This window comes from Dromiciops gliroides, chromosome 2, assembly GCF_019393635.1.
Source record: "Dromiciops gliroides isolate mDroGli1 chromosome 2, mDroGli1.pri, whole genome shotgun sequence".
In the NCBI taxonomy this organism is placed as follows: domain Eukaryota; kingdom Metazoa; phylum Chordata; class Mammalia; order Microbiotheria; family Microbiotheriidae; genus Dromiciops; species Dromiciops gliroides.
The window spans coordinates 112,826,241-112,844,484 of record NC_057862.1 but is presented as its reverse complement, the minus strand read 5'-3'; the positions used below and the strand labels follow the sequence as shown (position 1 = coordinate 112,844,484).

Sequence of the window (18,244 nt, the reverse complement as noted above, 5' to 3'; positions counted from 1 at the left end):
ATAGGCAAATTCATAGAATGTCTTGAGTAACTGATAAGAGTCATTTGCATGGAGTAACTGAAAATCCAGTTCCTTCTCTTATTAATCTGGTTTTTTCCACCTTTTCTATTCTTCAACCCTTATTCATTTTCTCCCACCTTTGTGCCTCTTTGCAAAACAGGGACAAAGAGATAATAAAGATGTGATTTCTTAGTTGAGCTGCTCTTTTGCCTTGATGAGCCCTTGAGTTAAACCCATAAGGTCATCTTAGCCATATCTTCCTAAGTGGCAGTAAAAGATGATCCAGTACTCATTTGAATACCAGAATATATCTAGTGATTTTCAGATGTAATAAGGGCACTGTTTTTAAAGTTCATTCTTTCTTTTCCTACTGTGTTATTCATTTGAAATTTAGAAAGGTTAAGAAATTAGTAACATTGTGCCATTTTCAAGACATAAGGAAGCTCCAAATAATAGTGCTTGAAATAGACTAGTTCGAGTGAAGACTAATAATGTAACAAACCTTTAGTGTGAAATTCATTATATGGGAGTCAGAGGAAACTGTATTTTAAACCCAAGCCATGTTTAATCAAATTATTACAGTTGTAATTATAGAGGATGAATATTCCAAAGGTGTTCTGCTGAATTTTATATCATCTGATTTTTGAAATATGTTTAAGCTCAACTAAGTATTTCGTTTTGCTAATGATATTGCTCTTTTTTCCCTAGTGGAAGCATGGAACCTGCATTTCACAGAGGGGATCTTCTCTTTTTAACCAATCGAATTGAAGATCCCATAAGAGTAGGAGAGATTGTTGTCTTTAAGATAGAAGGAAGGGAAATTCCAATTGTTCACCGGGTCTTGAAAATTCATGAAAGGTATGTGCAAAGCATGGGTGCTCGGGTTATTCAAGTATTTTCAGTATCTTTTGTGGTGTTGAATTTTATTTTCCCAGAATCATAAATTTGGAAGGGACTACAAAGGCCATCTCATCGAACTTGAGCAAGAATCCGTGCCCTAACCCACTCTATCCACCTTTCTCTTGAGGACTATCAAGGAGGATAAAGGAGGGAGTCCACTACCCATTCCCCTTTTGGATAGTGCTCATTGTTGTTTTTCCTTGCATTGAGCACATTTCTGCCTTTCCACATTTTCTGTTCATTGCCCTTAGTTTTGTTCTCCAAGGCCCAACTGGTGGTCTTCTGTATGGCCTTCCTTCATCTGCTCCAGTCTACATGATCTAACAGCAAGCCCTTTAGCATTCTGGGTACCTTCCTCTTGATGACTCTCTCCCAAGGTCATCAATGTCCTTCCTAAAATATGAAGTCCAGAGTTGAGCACAGTATTCCAAATATGGCATGACTAGGGCAAAATGGTACTTATGCCTCCCTAGTCGTGGATGCTGTTTCTTACTGAATCCTCAGTTAAGTTGGCTTTCTGTTGGCAATATCAGGCTGTTTACTCATTGTGCTTGCAGTCCACTAAACCCCCCAGTCTTTCCACACAGCACTATCTCTTCACCTCTCTACTTGCTGATTTCTGCAAGTGCCCCAGCATAAAGCCTTTCTAGTACCTAGCACAGTGCTTTGCACATAGTAGGTGCTTTTTAAATGTGCATTAAGTTGAAGGGAGAAGAGTCATATTTGGTAATATTCTTAGCCTATAACTTTTTGAAGAGTAGTTATATAAATATGTGTTTGTAAATATATTTGTATTTCAGCCTTTCCTCTTGAACACTTTAATAACATGAGTTTAACTTATTGTGTCATATTGGAAATGGAAAGCAGGGAGACCCTATCTCTGAGAGGATAAGATATTTGAGTTAGCTGGGAGAGAAGTAAAGGAAGTCTAACAAGTGAAGGTAGGGAAGAGTTTCTAAGTGGGATGGGAGGGGTGGGGTGGTAAGTGCCTAAAGAAAGGATTTTGTGGGGGAAGGGCCCTGGCCTTGAGCTCATCGGTAGGGTGAAGGGAGGATCATGAGTTCACTTGCCTCCAAAGCTGCTCTTCATACTATGTAATGTGTTTGAGTATTAATGAGATGAATCAGCACACAAGTACAGACTCTTCATTTATTTTGGCTCTGGAAGCCTTGTGTATGTACTTAGTTACTGACCCCTGAACCACACCAAAAAACTGGATTTGATTTGGAGGAGGGAAGGGAGGAGATAAAACTTCTGCCAAATGACATAAATGCTGATTTCAAATATAGCCTTCAGATATTGTGGGATGAGGCTGTCCTTACCCTTTCAAAGAATTGAGGTGGGGTTTTCGCCAACAGGCCCCTAGAAATATAGGGTGGGGTGGATCCTCAGCCCAAGCTGAATATGAAATACTATGTCATCAGACTCCTCCTTCCAGGGATTTTGCACCCTCCCCCCAAGCTAGTTCACACAGGTGGAGTACAAACTACACCCACACAGCTGCAGCTGTGTCCTTCCCTTCTTGCTGGAAGCTTACAAGGGTCAATTCTTCCCTTAATGTTAATCTGATTCAACCCAAACACAACAGGTAAGGCCAGTCCTATTTGTTCCTGGAGTAGTAATTGCCCTCTCTTCTCCCTAAATACCCGGGCTAATAACCACCTCTGTACTTTGGATTTGTGTCTCCAGATGTAGCTTCTTTTGCTACCTCTCTGCTCCTGGGCACTAGATTTTCCATAGCTGTAGCCCCACCACCAAAGCTGCATCCCTGGGGAGTGGCCTTTGTGTTGAGTATTGGTCCTTCTCCTCCTCCCCACCCCCCCCACCCCACAACACCCCTTCCTCCCTGCTATACTGACAAAGTAATAGCTAGTAAATTAATGATAATTTCTTAGGATTTTGTACAATTTCCTTGATTTAAGATTAACATCTTTTGTTTTTACATTGCCTAAATTTCCCCATGTCTTTTCATTATTCCTTCTCCTCTTTCCTCACAGAGCTATCCCTTATAAGAATTTTTTTTTCTAATAGGAAGAAGGGGGGGACTGCTAGGTGGTACAGTGGATAGAGCACTGGCCCCAAAGTTAGGAGCACCTGAGTTGAAACTTGGGCTCACATATTTAACTAGCAGTGTGACCCTGGGCAAGTCACCCAACCCTGCTTGCCTTACAAAGTGTTATATTTTCTGGGAGGGGAGAGAGGGAGAAAATTTTTATAAAAAATTAATGTTGAAACTATGTGTAATTGGGGGAAAATACTATTTTTAAAAATAAAGAGGAAGAGGGGGCAGCTAGGTGGCATAGTGGATAAAGCACCGGCCCTGGATTCAGGAGTACCTGAGTTCAAATCCAGCCTCAGACACTTGTCACTTACTAGCTGTGTGGCCCTGGGCAAGTCACTTAACCCCCATTACCCTGCAAAAAAAATAAATAAATAAAGAGGAAGAAGAGAAAAAATAAAGCAAAACCAACCAGAACATCCAAAAAATCTGATGGTATATGCAATGTTTCACATCCAAGGATCTTTTGGGGACCAGGCTTGTTCTTTGTAATTTCACATCATTCATTTAATGATGGTTGTGTGGCTGTTGTTCTTTTCCTTTATATTATTGTAGTTGTGTACATTGGTTTCCTGGCTCTGCTTCCATCGGTTTGTGTAAGTTCAAAGACAGTTTCTAAAACCTAAATCAGTTTTACACATTCAATCATTCTACTCTACATAGTCCTATTATTCTGATACTGAATGCTGCAAAACCTTTAGAATTCTATGGGGAGATAAGCTTTTATGTCAAGGAGAAATTTTAAGTGAATAAAGTGTTACCTCATCACAGAAAAGATTGTTCTGAACTTCTGGAAGCCTAATTAGAATTTTTAAGACAGTAAGAACAGTTGATCCCTTGGACTGCTTTTTTTTTTTTTTTTAGCAATTGGGGTTAAGCGACTTGCCCAGGGTCACACAGCTAGTAAGTATTAAGTGTCTGAGGTCGGATTTGAACTCAGGTACTCCTGAATCCAGGGCCAGTGCTCTATCCACTGCGCCATCTAGCTACCCCCCTTGAACTGCTTTAGATTAACATGCTCACCTCAATATCTTTTTGTCTTTCTTATACTTTTTTTTTTTTGGTGAGGCAATTGGGGTTAAGTGACTTGCCTAGGGTCACACAGCTAGTGATTGTTAAGTGTGTGAGGCCAGGTTTGAACTCAGGTCCTCCTGAATCCAGGGCTGGTGCTCTATCCACTGTACCACCTAGCTGCCCCCTTTCTTATACTTTTTAATTCTGTGTCACCTATATTGTTCCTCTTGCTCCCTTTTTCTCCAGCTCTCCTTCCCATATTCTCTATTTCTCCAGTTCCTCCCTCTTGACCATTAACTAGAAAACAATATGTATTTTTGTCTATTTTAAATTTTGAATGAGGGTAAATTAAGCTTGACACCCAACTCTTTGCTTGTTCAGTGAGCATCAAATTGTTAACATCATACTTGGAAATTCTCTTTCAGCTCTTCAGAAATTTAGAACAATTCTTTCTCTACTAAGAAATAGCTTCTTTGCCTTTATTTCAAAAATAAGATTTAAATATTGGAAGTGAAGATTTATTCTTCCCTAGAATTCCAAAGGATTTAAATGCTAATTAATGGATAACTTAGATTTTTATGAATTGTCTTTGGAACTATTTCAGTCTGCAGTGTTTACATAGTTAAAAGGTCCCCTTGACATTCAAAAGCTGCCAGCTTATCTTATCTGTAACCAGTATTCTCTGGGCTCCATTACTCTGGACAAAGTGGCATTAGTTTACACTATAAAATTGTCAGGGCCTTGATCTAGCCTGACCAGAGGTTCTCTATTTCCTACTATCAGAGATATGTTTTCACAAACCTTTCAAAATTTGATGAGTTTAAGAAGTTTATTTGAAAAACAAATGTTGAGATGTCACAATTTTTTTTTTCAAATAAACTTTTTCCTTTCTCATCAGAAAGTTTCACACTGACATGTAGCAAAAATCTTGGGCTTTTAGTGATATGTTTTGTAATCTTGAGGGGTCCTACTTTAAGAGCTGTGATTTGGGCTCTCCTCGATTCCTATAAGTTACTTTTAATAGTATGGGTACTTATTTCAGTATTAATTATCTGCTTTAACCTGTAGGCTAGGCAGGATAAAAGGGTGCAGGTGGAAGTAGGGGGCTACTTTAGAACAGAGATGAGGTTGTTAGACTAGGAATAAGGATGTGGAACAAGGTGCTATGGTAGGATTCTTGCCTTCTTGATTCTTCCCTTTCTTCAACTCTCCTACCTTCCTCCCTTTCTCTTAATGTAACATGCCTTCTTATATCTGCAAATAATAAATATCATTTTATTCTTTTATATTATCCCATTTGTAACTGGACTGTTAGATTCATATCATCTGTGTGGATATTCCCCTCAGTGGTTCAAATGTCAGCCTTTCCATGTTTTCTCATCCTTTGTGATTCTCATCTATAGCTTCCCGTAAATCCCATGTAAAGGATTCACCTAGTGGGTTAGAAGCTTTCCACTAGGTTAGAGGATTTTAATCTTTTTTGGTGTCATGGACCGTTCCAGCAGTCTGACAAAGGCTTTAGACCTTTTCTCATAGTCTTGTTTTTAAATTCATAAAATATAATACAGAGGATTACAGATGAAATCAGTCATATTGGTATCAAAATACTTTTAAAATACAAGTTGATGTCCAACCATTCCGGAGAACAATTTGAAACTATGCTCAAAGAGCTATAAAACTTCATACCCTTTGACCCAACAATACCATTACTAAGTCTGTATCCCAAAGAGATCAAAGAAAAAAAATTTATAGCAGCTCTTTCTTTGGTGACTAATACTTTGAAATTGAGAGGATGCCTTTCAATTTGGAAATGGCTAGACAAATTATGGTATATGATTGTGATTTTGTGCTAAAAGAAATGACAAAGGAGATGGGTTTTTAAAAAAAACAAAAAGTAAACAGAGGGGCAGCTAGGTGGTGCCGTGGATAAGGCACTGGCCCTGGATTCAGGAGGACCTGAGTTCAAATCTGGCCTCAATGGGGCAGCTAGGTGGCGAAGTGGATAGAGCACCAACCCTGGATTCAGGAGGACCTGAGTTCAAATTTGGCCTCAGACACTTAACACTAGCTGTGTGACCCTGGGCAAGTCACTTAACCCTCATTGCCCCCCCAAAGTAAATAGAACCAGGAGAATATTTTACAAAATAATAACAATATTGTGATAATGATCAGCTGTGAAAGACTTAGCTACTCTGATCAATACAGTGATCTAAGACAGCTACACAGGACTCATAATGAAAAATGCTATCCACCTTCAGAGAGAGAACTGATGAACTCTGAATAGATTTATGAATATTTTTTTTCACTTTTCTTTTTCTTTTTTTTTTCCAACATGGCTATTATGGAAATGTGTGTAGCATGACTTAACATGTATAATTGGCATGTTGCTTGCCTTCTCAATGGGTGGGGAAGGGTCTAGAGGAAGTGAAAGAATTTGGAACTCAGGATTTTAAAACACGAATGTTAAAAATTAGAAAAAAAGAAAAAGAAAATTAAAAATGTTTAAACCAAGTTCCTGGACCCCAAGCTAAGCACTTCTGCTCTGTGTCCTTTAACATTCAGTGAGTATCTCTACATTTGGACTATCTCACCTGCCAGGCCCACCTTTTCCAGTCGTCTAGGAAATATATGATGGCTTTTTATGATACTTAATGCATACTAATCATCATTGGAAATATGCTACAGCCTTTTTGTGCTCACCATTCACTTTTCCATAGCAACCTATCACATAGCTTAAGTCCTCTATGCCTTAATTCATTACACCTCTAGATTTTGGTCACTTATAATTTTGTATAATGCTACATATTGCAAAGTTGTTGTGGTTAGTAATTTTAAAAGCTATTTGGAGAAATACACGGCTCATCACCACATCGTCTTTGAGCCAAAAGAGAGAAGTCATCTGATTGTCGGCTTCTGCTCTGATTAACTTGCTGTCATGGAGTGGCATCCTTGTGTGCCTGCCCCAGTCAGCAGTGTAGTCTTGCAGCCAGTCCTCTATATAAGATTGAGATATGCACAAAAAAAGCCTCCTGATTGGGCAACAAAGGGAGGAACCTTGTGCTCTTATCTGCATATAACAGACTAACCTCTGTTTTTGCACTGCTTACCTAGAATGGATCTGGGTAAATGTGAGAGAAGAAAAGGCAGATTGGGAAGAACTAGTTGGAAGAATTTTTTAAAAAAAGATAAAATGGTATTTAGGTCTCCCAGGAAAACTTTAAGCACTAGTCTAATATCGCTGAAATACTGATATTCAACTGATTTCATTCCCTTTAAATTTCTATTTCATAGCTTTCACTCCTACTGAGCTTTTAATCTTTTATCAAATCCTGTCTCATTCTCCAAAATAACTTTTCTCTCTCCTTAAGCCCCCATCCCTTTTCCTGTCCTCTATATTCATCTACAGAATACTTTGTCTTAACTATTTCACTAAAATTAAGACCATTCATCATGAGTTTTCTCATTTTCCCACCTCCACACACCTCAGTTCTTTACCTATTCTCCATTCTTTATTGCTCCTAGTTTTCAGATGAAGAAGTGGGTGGTCTAGATTCTTGCCAAAACTAACCCCTTTAACTGTACCCTTGATTCTCTTCCCTTCTGTTTTCTGGCACGTTGCATTAGCATTTTTTTCATCCATCTTCAGTCAGCTTTGCATTAAATTTATCATACAGTGTTGCATGTTTGTGTTATCTATGCTGTTTTTTCAATATATTGTAAGCTTCATGTGTGCTGGGACTATGTCTTAGTTGTTTTTACTTGTTATGGTATTTTTCCATAGCTGGGGTTCAACAGGCTATAGTTGAATGACTAATACTAACAATCTTGTGTAGTCCCTTTCATCATTAAGTACTTTATATATTTTTTATCCAATTTGAATCTCACAGTAATCCTGTGAGATAGATAGGATAAATAATATTATCCCCCAATTTACAGGTAGGTTAACAGAGATTCAGGGAGATTGTAGGTTGGCCAGGGCCACAGAGATAAGTGGAGGTAAGAGTCTGTTAAGGGCTAAAATTCTAGCTAAACTGTCTAAAATATCTAATGAGTGGTCGCCAATAAATTATAAGCTTTAGCAAGAGTTAGACTTTTAAGCATTTATTAAGGAGAATAAGAATTTGGTAAAGAGAGAGAAAGGCCTAGATTCCTATCTATTAAAGGGAGAGCACATTTCTAGCTCCCTTCTCCGCCAGCGTCCTCAGGAAAAAGCGTGAGAGCGAGCGCCAGTCTCTTCCTTCCTCCTCCCACTAGCCCGCGTCACTTCCTGACGCCCGGTCTTGCCCTCAAAGACCTTCGCTTCATGGGCAGAACAGAACAGTAAGTATCCAGCAGGTGGCGTCATTCCAATCGTTACAAGTCAGTCTTCTGACATATTGTATTATCTCAAGTCCACTGTGCTCTCTATCCTTTATCGTCTTAGATTTTATCCATCATTCCAGAAAGACTGTTGTCTATCCTAAGAGCTAGAAATGGTTTAATTTTAAAAAGGAGAAAAAAAGCTCAGTTCATACTCCAGCACCCTGGGAAGGATATCCCTATCTTTTATTGTTCTTTTTTAGTCAAGTTAACTGACAGTCTATCTTAAGGAGCCTAAATGCTACTTTTTTTTTTTACTATCCGGCTTTCCCCCCTTTTTCTTACTAAGCCATTTCTGTAGTGCCTGTCTTAGATATATGTATTAATGTGTGAACTCAGTGGACTTTCTCCTGTGGTTTTGGTTTTCCTGTGAGGATTTTGGGGCTTCTTTCTTTTGAGTGGTTGTAGATTTCATTGAGGAGGTCCTGTAGTATTCTGGGTCTGAATGCCATTTACTGTCTGAATGGACCTCACAATCCGTCTCCCATTTGGACTCTCTGCCAGGTTATCCCCTGTATCAATCAATGGACAGCGTACTTATAGTGATCGTGGATCTCTCTGTTTTATGCTTTGCTTAATATTGATGGATGACTATTGAATAAAACTTGCTCTGTGGTTGTCTCTCTCCAAGAATCCCTGGCTTCCTTTAATCCCAGCCTTCCTTGAGGGGCCTTTCCTGATCTTCCCCTACTCCTCCAGCTGTTAGTAGCATTCCCTCAATAAAGTCACATTCCATCTCCCCTGTGGTTATCTTGTTTTTATGATGTTTTTAAGTTGCTTCCCCTCTTAGAATGTAACATTCTTGGAGGCAGCTAGATGGCACAGCAGATAGAGCACTGGCCCTGGATTCAGGAGTACCTGAGTTCAAATCCAGCCTCAGACACTTACCACTTACTAGCTGTGTGACCCTGGGCAAGTCCCTTAACCCCAATTGCCTCACCAAAAAGAGAAAAAATTAAAATTATTAAAAAAAAAAAAGAATGTAAGATTCTTGAAGGTAGGAGCGTAATGTTCTTTTTAACAGTTTTTACTCGTTCTTTGTATTCCCAATACTTACTTAGCACAGTGCCTGGCACATAGGAACCACTCAGTAAATGCATACGGATTGATGATAGGAACTTAACATTTGCATCTTGTTGGAGGAGAGCCTTTAAGGCTGCATTTTGCTGTAAAAATGGTTTTCTTTAGTCAGCAAACAGTGGGACCTTGTGTTCTCTATGTTTTTTCATCAGTTGTATGACAGAGGATGTGTTCTGCTCTATCTGTTACAAAGGTTTTTGTTTTTCTTTTTTTTTCCCTCCAATGGGGATGAAGGAGATGGGTGGGAGAAAAAATAGATGCTTGTTGATTAAAAAAAAATTTAATTGAAAAATGTGTTTTGCCATAGAAAATCGTTTGTGACATTTATACAGCATAATAAGCTATTTAGAGTTTCCCTCAGCCCTATTCTCATTGGTAATTCTTGACTCAGTTTGTTGTTTCTTGCCTCTTTGTACTGAGCTTTCGAAGATACAATTTGGAGCACATTTTCCCATGTAGTTTTTAATCCAAAGCAGAGGCTTCATTAAAAAGTTAAGCTTACAAGAAATGTGATGGTCTAGTGATCACACATTTTAGGTTCTAATTCAGGCTCTTCTGTGGCCTTGGATTCTGATATCAGCCTAGTGGAAGAGAATGAATCACTTGGCTTTTCTGCACCTTGTTTTCCCTGCCTTCAGAGAGTGACGTTCTCTCCCTCCTCCCTCTAACCTACCATCACTAGAAGGTAGAGGGCTAGTCATAAGTGCTTTGAGCTCCTCAGAATTTGATGGTATTAAATACTTGGTAGTTATGTCAGTAAAAACCTTGGAGAAGTTCTGTGTAAATGCATCCTCATCCATCAATAGTTGACCCCCCTCCCCCATAAGGTATGCAGAAGTGCTCAAGTAGGTTCTAATAAGAGCTGGTTGCCCTGTGAGAATAATTACTCACTTCGGTTACACAGAATAAATCAGAGAAAGATGTTCTTCTATTGTCAGACTGAAGAACAAAACTCCAGAAGTTTTTCCCTTAATGTGGATACTACTGTCTTGCTTCTTTTTTTTAAATGTTCTATATGAATTCTATATACTACTAAGGAGAGCTCAACTGTAAGAATAATCAAGATCAGCCACAGTTCCCCTCTCCCTCTACCCACCCCCTCCCAAAAAGAAAAACCCAACCCCTTTCCGTCTCCCAGTTTTTGCCTGCCTCTGTGGGACTGGTGGTATTTTTATTGCTACAACAATTTCAGTTGTCACTGTTGAAGCCAGCCTTTTCTTGGCATCTGTCTGCTTTCACATCCCCCTCCATATTTTCAGATGTTCTTTTTATCACCTCCTTTGAATAACCATCTCTGGATGATTTTTCTCTGTATTCATTTGCATTTTTATAAGTGGCATCACTTTTCCTTTCTGTGCCTGTTTGCACTTTTCTGTCTTTAGTGTTTGCAACACCTTCCAGTTTTGTTTTGTTTTGTCTGCAGTTTTAACTCCTCCCAGAGAGCTAGTCTTTGATATGGAATCTCTAAGGTGAGTAGTAGAATATACAGCGTCTGTTAAAATTTTTCTTCTCCCTAATATAACAGTTTATCCAAACTCTCTTGAATAAAACCTTAATGGAAGACAAGCCTTTTATTTTCTATTAAATTTAAAAATTATTAGAAACCTGTCATATCTTTAATAGGATTAAAACAGTCTGTTTTCATGTGGTGGAATGACTATTAGTGTTCCTGACTACTAGCAAGCAGTCATTTTTAGAAAAGCCCCTAACAACTTCATTTGGTGTGTCTAAAATGCAGTTTTGATGTTAGGAAATATTTTCCAACTATTAAGTTTTATAGGAATGTTGACTAAAAAATAACAAATTTTGTGTTTTCAACCATGCTTGCAACCTGATGATACGCGACTTCCCTTTTATTTATAAGGCAAGATGGACATGTCAAGTTTTTGACCAAAGGAGACAATAATGCTGTTGATGATCGAGGGCTATATAAGCAAGGGCAACTCTGGCTAGAGAAGAAGGATGTAGTAGGACGAGCAAGAGGGTAAGTGATATTTTGAATTTGTCAGGTTACTTAATATATTTTGTAGGAGATAAAGTATTATTGGACCAAGAGGAGCTTCTTTCTTGCCCCACCACTTGGTGACTTTCTGAAAGCTGAGCCTCTTGGAGCACCCAAGAATTCCATCCCACTCTACATATGAGGAAATTAGAATAAAGAGAAAGCTACCAAGAATTATAGAACAAAGAATCCCACATGTGGCAAAATGTGCTCTCTCTTCCCAGAATATACTCTCAGCAACTGAATTTCTTGATTACTGACTCATCGTTTAAAAAGCATTTCTCTTATTATTTTTCCCCAAGACCATTTTAACCTTGCTGTTGACAGTTCAGCTAGTTTTATTCTATAGAATACCAGAAAAGCCAGTGAAGTGATAGGAAGGCAGTTTATCTCAAATTAGATCGGGAGAGGAAAAGTACTATGGAAAGACAGGCATTGTAAGGCATTCAAGTGGAGTGAGTTATCACTTTCCTAACCCTAACCTAAACTGTTTAGTTATAAAGTTACTAGCATCACATACCTGAAAGTGAGTACCTATAGGACCTAATCAGATAGAGTCACACAGCAGTGGGTTCCTGAAGATTTCTGCTCCTCAAGGGAAGCATTGGGGTAGAGAATTACAATCGGTGTAAGTTTTTGCCATTTTTTCCAGCAGCAAGTTTACCTTGTATTTGTTAATATTAATGTTAAAATTTCCCTAGACTCCCTATAACAGTAGGAGGTAGCTCAGAATCAAAATCTTTAGGATGGAAAGGAAACCTAGCATTAAAACCTTATCATTTATAACATTTTGGGATACTTTGGATCTTTTACCCCAATGATATGGACACTCCCTCCTCCAGTGGTTAAGCTCACAGCTTATCCATTCCTTTCATTGGCTCCCATTCCTCTGCCACTGTGCAGGGGTGGGGGGGGACGGGGGGTGTCCATCCAACAACATGTTAGGGAGGCCTTCCTCTAGCTCTTCTGATGCTTCTGCATAGGACTGAAGCAAGCAGCTATTGGTGAGTTATCTCCTGCTACTGTGACATGAGTAGCTTTTCCTTTTCAGTCAGGTCTCAAGTGACATGCTTATACTACTTCACTCATGCAAGTTGTTGTCTCCTCACAGCTGCTACTTGGTGAGTTGATTAGCCAGGACAACCCAAAAAATCCAGAAAAGATGATTCCATCTTTATAGGCATTCATCGTTGTAAATATTTGGGCAGAGTGGTCACTGCATGGATCAGGCAGAGAAAGCTTCTCCCCAGATTCTGTTAGGTAAAAGAGCACATGGGACAGTCTAATGTTAGTCTTCTTACTGAAGATGCTGTAGTTCTTAATCTCCCTGATGTACGAAGAATTTAGTGCCAAGCTTAAATCTTTCCTATTCTTTAATTAGAGGGTTCTCTCAAAGCTGTTGCTTTTATGTGGGTGTTGAAATGAAGCAGAAGTGCAACAGTAAGATGCCAGGGGTATAATTGAATTACAAAGAGTAAGTGTTAAAAATACAGGAGCCCCTCTCCTCCTCAGAGTCTTGAATTTCTAGTATTCCAAGTGAGGAGCTATGCCAGCCAATTCTCTCCCGAAGTATCACTCAGTTTGACGGAGCCCCTCAAAGCCCTTTGCAGAAGGTGGGCATTAAGGGGAAACAGATGATGTGTTGTCACGTTGCTTGTTCCTTGCATTTTATTCCCTGGTAGAGTAGTTAAGTAAAGAAGAAAAATTGAAGGTGGAGCTGAAATAGGTGAGGCTTCACTATGCTCAAAAATATCTCTGATCTGCATATTCTAACAATTAAAAAGTTATTTGGGTTATTAAGTTCCTCCTTTAAAGTACAGATATCCCAATAAGAATTAAACCTGTCATTCATTCACAGGTTATTGTAGATTAATCAGATAAATACTTTACCAAGATCCCTGACTCTTGCAATGAGAGTTTCTATTGGAATGGGATAGGAAGAGCAACTCAGGCCTGGTGTTGGAAAGACTGTATAACCTGAGGGCATTAGTGATAACTTGAGGAGGGTAGGAAGGTTAAAGATGGCAGGAGATAGACCTGGTAGCATGTTAGTATATTACAGACAATTATGCCATTGGTACCTTCTTTAGGATGCCTGAGTTAATACATTAAGATTAGTTTGGGGGGGACAGCTAGGTGGTGCAGTGGATAAAGCACTGGCCCTGGATTCAGGAGCACCTGAGTTCAAATCTGGCCTCAGACACTTGACACCTACTAGCTGTGTGACCCTGGGCACGTCACTTAACCCTCATTGCCCTGAAAAAAAAAAAAAAACCCCAAGTGTGGCCTCAAAGCCAGGAAGATATGGACTATAGTCCTACTTTTGCCACATGCTAGCTGTGTGATCCTAGACAAGACACTGAATTCCTTGGTGCTCCAGGCCAGATAGAAAGGGGGACGTCTTGACTTAGAAAAACACATCTTCTATTGTGTTTTTATTTATTTCGTTACACATTTCCTGATTACATTTTTTTTTTTTTTTTTTTTTTTAGTGAGGCAATTGGGGTTAAGTGACTTGCCCAGGGTCACACAGCTAGTAAGTGTTGTTAAGTGTCTGAGGCCGGATTTGAACTCAGGTACTCCTGACTCCAGGGCCGGTGCTCTATCCACTGCGCCACCTAGCTGCCCCTCCTGATTACATTTTAATCTGGTTCCACTAGAAGTATATGACACTTCTGTTCTAAGCAACTCTCTAAGGCTACACATTGTAGGTAGGCTAACGTGCCCTTGGTAGAGGGAGTTTCCTCATTCTTAGCTGCTATAGTTTCCTATCCCAGTGACATCCCAAGTCCCGCTCGTGTCTGTATCCCCATTCCTGACTAGTCTCTCCAATTTTATTAAATGTCTCTCTCACCTGCTCTTGCCCTGGATGGGAGGAGAGAAAAGAAGGAAAACCTCATTTGTCAAGTAGTGAGGTTGTTACATGACCTCTTAAGGTTTCTTTGGAGCATATCCCATGTTTTTAAATGCAAAATCTGTTGTTAATTTCCTTCCTTGTTTATCTTGAAATTACTTTTCTTATTGTCTCATCCCCTGGTTTCAGGTAGGATAGCATAGCCCATTTTGAGCCCAGAATTGTCCTCTTTTTAAATCTAGTGAAGAAGAATCCTTTTTGTTCCTTATTAACCTGTCCTAATGTCTCTCAGATAGAAAGTATTGCCCCGTTACCCTGCTGTGATTTTAAACCTCTTTCCTTTTCTATCTTTAGTTGCACATATTTTTTCAAATAAAAGCACAAAGTGTATTATAAATGTCTAAAAGTGAAAACAGTGGAAATCAGCTGGTCTGCTGGAAATAGTTCACAACCTTCTCTACCCCACCTGTGCTTTGCAGGCCAAACTGAGATAATTTTTCTTGTACACTTAGATTTCTTTGTTTTGCCATTGTCATCGCCCTAGTCCAAGTTTGTTGTGACTGACTCTACTCATGACTGAATGGACATTAATCTCCTGAGTATTCATGCTGTTTCTTGTGCACTGTGGCCAGATTAATCTTCTTAAAACAGTGCTTTGTACAATGATCAAAAATCAGTCAACAGGTATTTAATAGGTACCTGCTATGTGCTAGGTCCTGGTGATACAAGTACAAAGAGGAAAACAATCCCTACTCAGGAGTTTACATCCTAATGGGAGAGACAAGTATATCTATACGTGTGTGTGTGTGTGTGTGTGTTAAGAGAGGGACTCTGAGGTAGAGGGAAGGAGGGGACACATTCGAGGCATATGTATAGGAATACATATTCTGAGATTGGAAGTGCAAAGGCACAAAGATGTGATGGAATGTCGTCTGTGAGGAACGGAGAGATGGTTAATTTAGCCAGCTTACAGAATGCAGGGAGGAGAAGATGGAGGGTAGTATTTACTGAGATTGGAAAGATGGGTTGGGGCGTGGTTCTGTAGGGTTTTAAATACTGAATAGGAGGGATTTATATTTTATCCTAGAGGCAGTAGGAACCAATGGAAATCACACAGTCAAATTGATGCTTAAGGAAAATTACTTTGGTAGCAGTTTGTAGTGGGAACTTGAAACAGGGAAGTGGAGAGGGGATGGGGTTCTAAATTAAGATTGTTTCTGTGTGGGTAAAGGGGTACAGTTCATGAAATAACATGGAGGTAGAAAGGGCAAGATTTGGTAACTGATTGGATGTGTGGAATGAGGGAGAGTAAGAAGTCCAGGAGAATGCCAGATTTACAAACCTGAGATACTGGAATCATGCTGCTGCCTGGGATAGAAATAGGGAAGTTTGGAAAAGGGGAGATTTTAGGGGGAAAAGATAAGAAGTTCAGTTTTAGACATACTGAGTTCTGAGAAGTCCATTTTGAAATGTTTAAAAGGCGATCAGTTGGGGGCGGCTAGGTGGCGCAGTGGATAAAGCCCCGGCCCTGGATTCAGGAGTACCTGAGTTCAAATCCGGCCTCAGACACTTGACACTTACTAGCTGTGTGACCCTGGGCAAGTCACTTAACCCCCATTGCCTCATAAAAAAAAATAAAAAAAATTAAATTAAAAAAAAAAAAGGCGATCAGTTATGTTGAGACTGAAGCTCAGGGGAGAGAATGTAGCTCAATATTTAGATCTGGGAGTCATTGCCATAGATATTAAACCCATGCTCCAGTTGAATAACGAGTAGTCAGTGTTGGAGGAGTTGTAAGAAAACAGATATACTAGTATAATTATTGGACTAACCATGCTGGAAAAAGAATATGGAATTATGCAGGAAGAGTTACTGAATTGTTACACCTTTTGACCCTGTGACCCCACTATGGGCATATACCACAAGAGGATCAAACACAAAGGTCTTATATATACTCAACTATTTGTTACAGAACTATTTGTAATAAAACTTTTTGTAGTAGCAAAAAAAAACCCTAGAAACAAAGTGTATATCCATTGACCGGTGAAGGGCCAAAACAAACTGATGACCATAATGGAATATGATTATACCATTAAGAAATGACAAACATAAGGAATTCTGAGTAACATGAGAAGACTCATGTGGATCGATGCAGAGTGAAACCGGCAAAACTGATATGGCAATGTATACAATGCTAACATAATGCAAGTGAAAAAGAGCTCAACTGAGAATCCTTTTAACCATCCCCTACTATTGATTGAAAACTGAGGAGTGTAGCAACAGCGTATCGCATACACTGTAAGACATTGGTGGATTTGTCAGCTGGGTTTGCTTAACGTTTCCTTTGTCACAGGAGGAGGTTTTCAGGACTATAGGAGTTCATTTGAGATTCCAACATATGCCTCCTTGCCCTATAATCCCCATGTATGTCCTCTTAGATTCAAAAATCTCTTAAGGCAGGGCAGCTAGGTGGCGCAGTGGATAGAGCACCGGCCCTGGATTCAGGAGTACCTGAGTTCAAATCCAGCCTCAGACACTTAACACTTACTAGCTATGTGACTCTGGGCAAGTCACTTAACCCCAATTGCCTCACTTAAAAAAAAAAAAGTATTGGGACAGCTAGATGGTGCAGTGGTTAAAGCACCAACCTGAACTCAGGAGTACCTGAGTTCCCTGAGTTCAAATCCGGCCTCAGACACTTGACACTTACTAGCTGTGTGACCCTGGGCGAGTCACCCCATTGCCTGCAAAAAAAAAAAAATCTCTTAAGGCCTGGATATGTATTCTTACTTAATTACACAGAGATGCTTAGCAAATATTTTCTTTGTTGATTGTTTTATGTGGGACGTGTTGTGATAAAATATGTTTTCTCTTAGATTTGTTCCTTATATTGGAATTGTGACAATTCTTATGAATGACTATCCTAAATTTAAGGTAAGAAAGAACTTTGCTTTTTCCTTAGAAAATAATACCCTGTTCCAGTTTGGGATATGGGTGTGTGTGTGTGTGTGTGTGTGTGTGTGTGTGTGTAAGTAAAATGATTACAATTAAGAAAAAAAAGTAATTGATCAACTGAATTTACTGCATGTGAACAAAGGCCAAAAATTGATTCCTGTCAGTTGGTTTAAGCTTCTTGGTGGGGGAAGGGGACCTAAATGTTGATCTATAAACAGTCTGATTTCTGTTCCTTTGTTTGTTTTCCAGTATGCAGTCCTTTTTTTACTGGGTTTATTTGTGCTGGTCCATCGGGAGTAAGATGTCTGCCTTATAGCTCCTGAGGAAGATACTATGCTTTTTGTTACAAAACGTTTGGAAGTAGATCTTGGTCTGTGAAAAGTGGAAGCAAAAAATGCAGATTTCAGTGCTTCTTGGTCGCCTCGATTTGGATTAGTTTCTAAGTTTCCACTGCAGAGTGTGGTTGACTGTGTGGGTGGGTGCATGTGTGCCTGTGTGCACACACACAGGGAATTCCAGCCACAGGTTTTCATATGTTCTCATGTCACATTTTAGCGGTTTTGTACATCAATGAATTTTTTTATATTAAAAGGTTGAGCCAAAGCCCTCAGTGTTTGTATTTTGAAGCTAAGCTTCACTTCTAAAGTGCCTACAGAACTCTGTAAATAATGCTCTAGCTCTGGATGAGTTTGAAACTGCCATTCCTCTTGATAATAGGAATGGTGTATATTGAGTTCATCATAAGTCTTAACTTTACAAAACTTTGAATAAAAGACTTTGCACATTGAACCCCTTATCCCTGACTTGTGTTTGTCGGGAAGAGCTGTTAGACTTTGCATTCTTGTGCTGTTTCATAAAATCATGAAGAGATTGGAAGCTTGCTTGGAAATAGTCCTTTGGTTAAAGCATCTCCCCCAAAGTTTAGCAACTGTATTTTCTGCTGTTCTCCACTTAGCTCTGAAGAAAACACCATACAGATAAAATGACTTGTTCACCAGCTCCTCTTCCAGTATACATATAA

At 39.3% G+C, this 18,244-nt stretch overlaps 1 protein-coding gene across 3 annotated transcripts in view; it reads left to right on the top strand.

Annotated features, from left to right (window-relative positions):
- The window catches only part of SEC11A (SEC11 homolog A, signal peptidase complex subunit), a 43,091-nt gene extending 25,079 nt beyond the window's left edge, over positions 1-18,012 (top strand). For 2 of the 3 annotated variants that reach the window (XM_043988788.1, XM_043988789.1), the window contains 4 exons: positions 709-858; positions 11,277-11,396; positions 17,145-17,202; positions 17,473-18,012. In XM_043988788.1, coding sequence (XP_043844723.1) covers positions 709-858; positions 11,277-11,396; positions 17,145-17,202; positions 17,473-17,523 — 379 coding nt within the window. In that variant the 3' untranslated portion in view covers positions 17,524-18,012. The remainder of the gene's footprint in view (positions 1-708; positions 859-11,276; positions 11,397-17,144; positions 17,203-17,472) is intronic. The other variant, XM_043988790.1, reaches the window with a different exon arrangement.
- Positions 18,013-18,244: the final 232 nt, after the last annotated feature.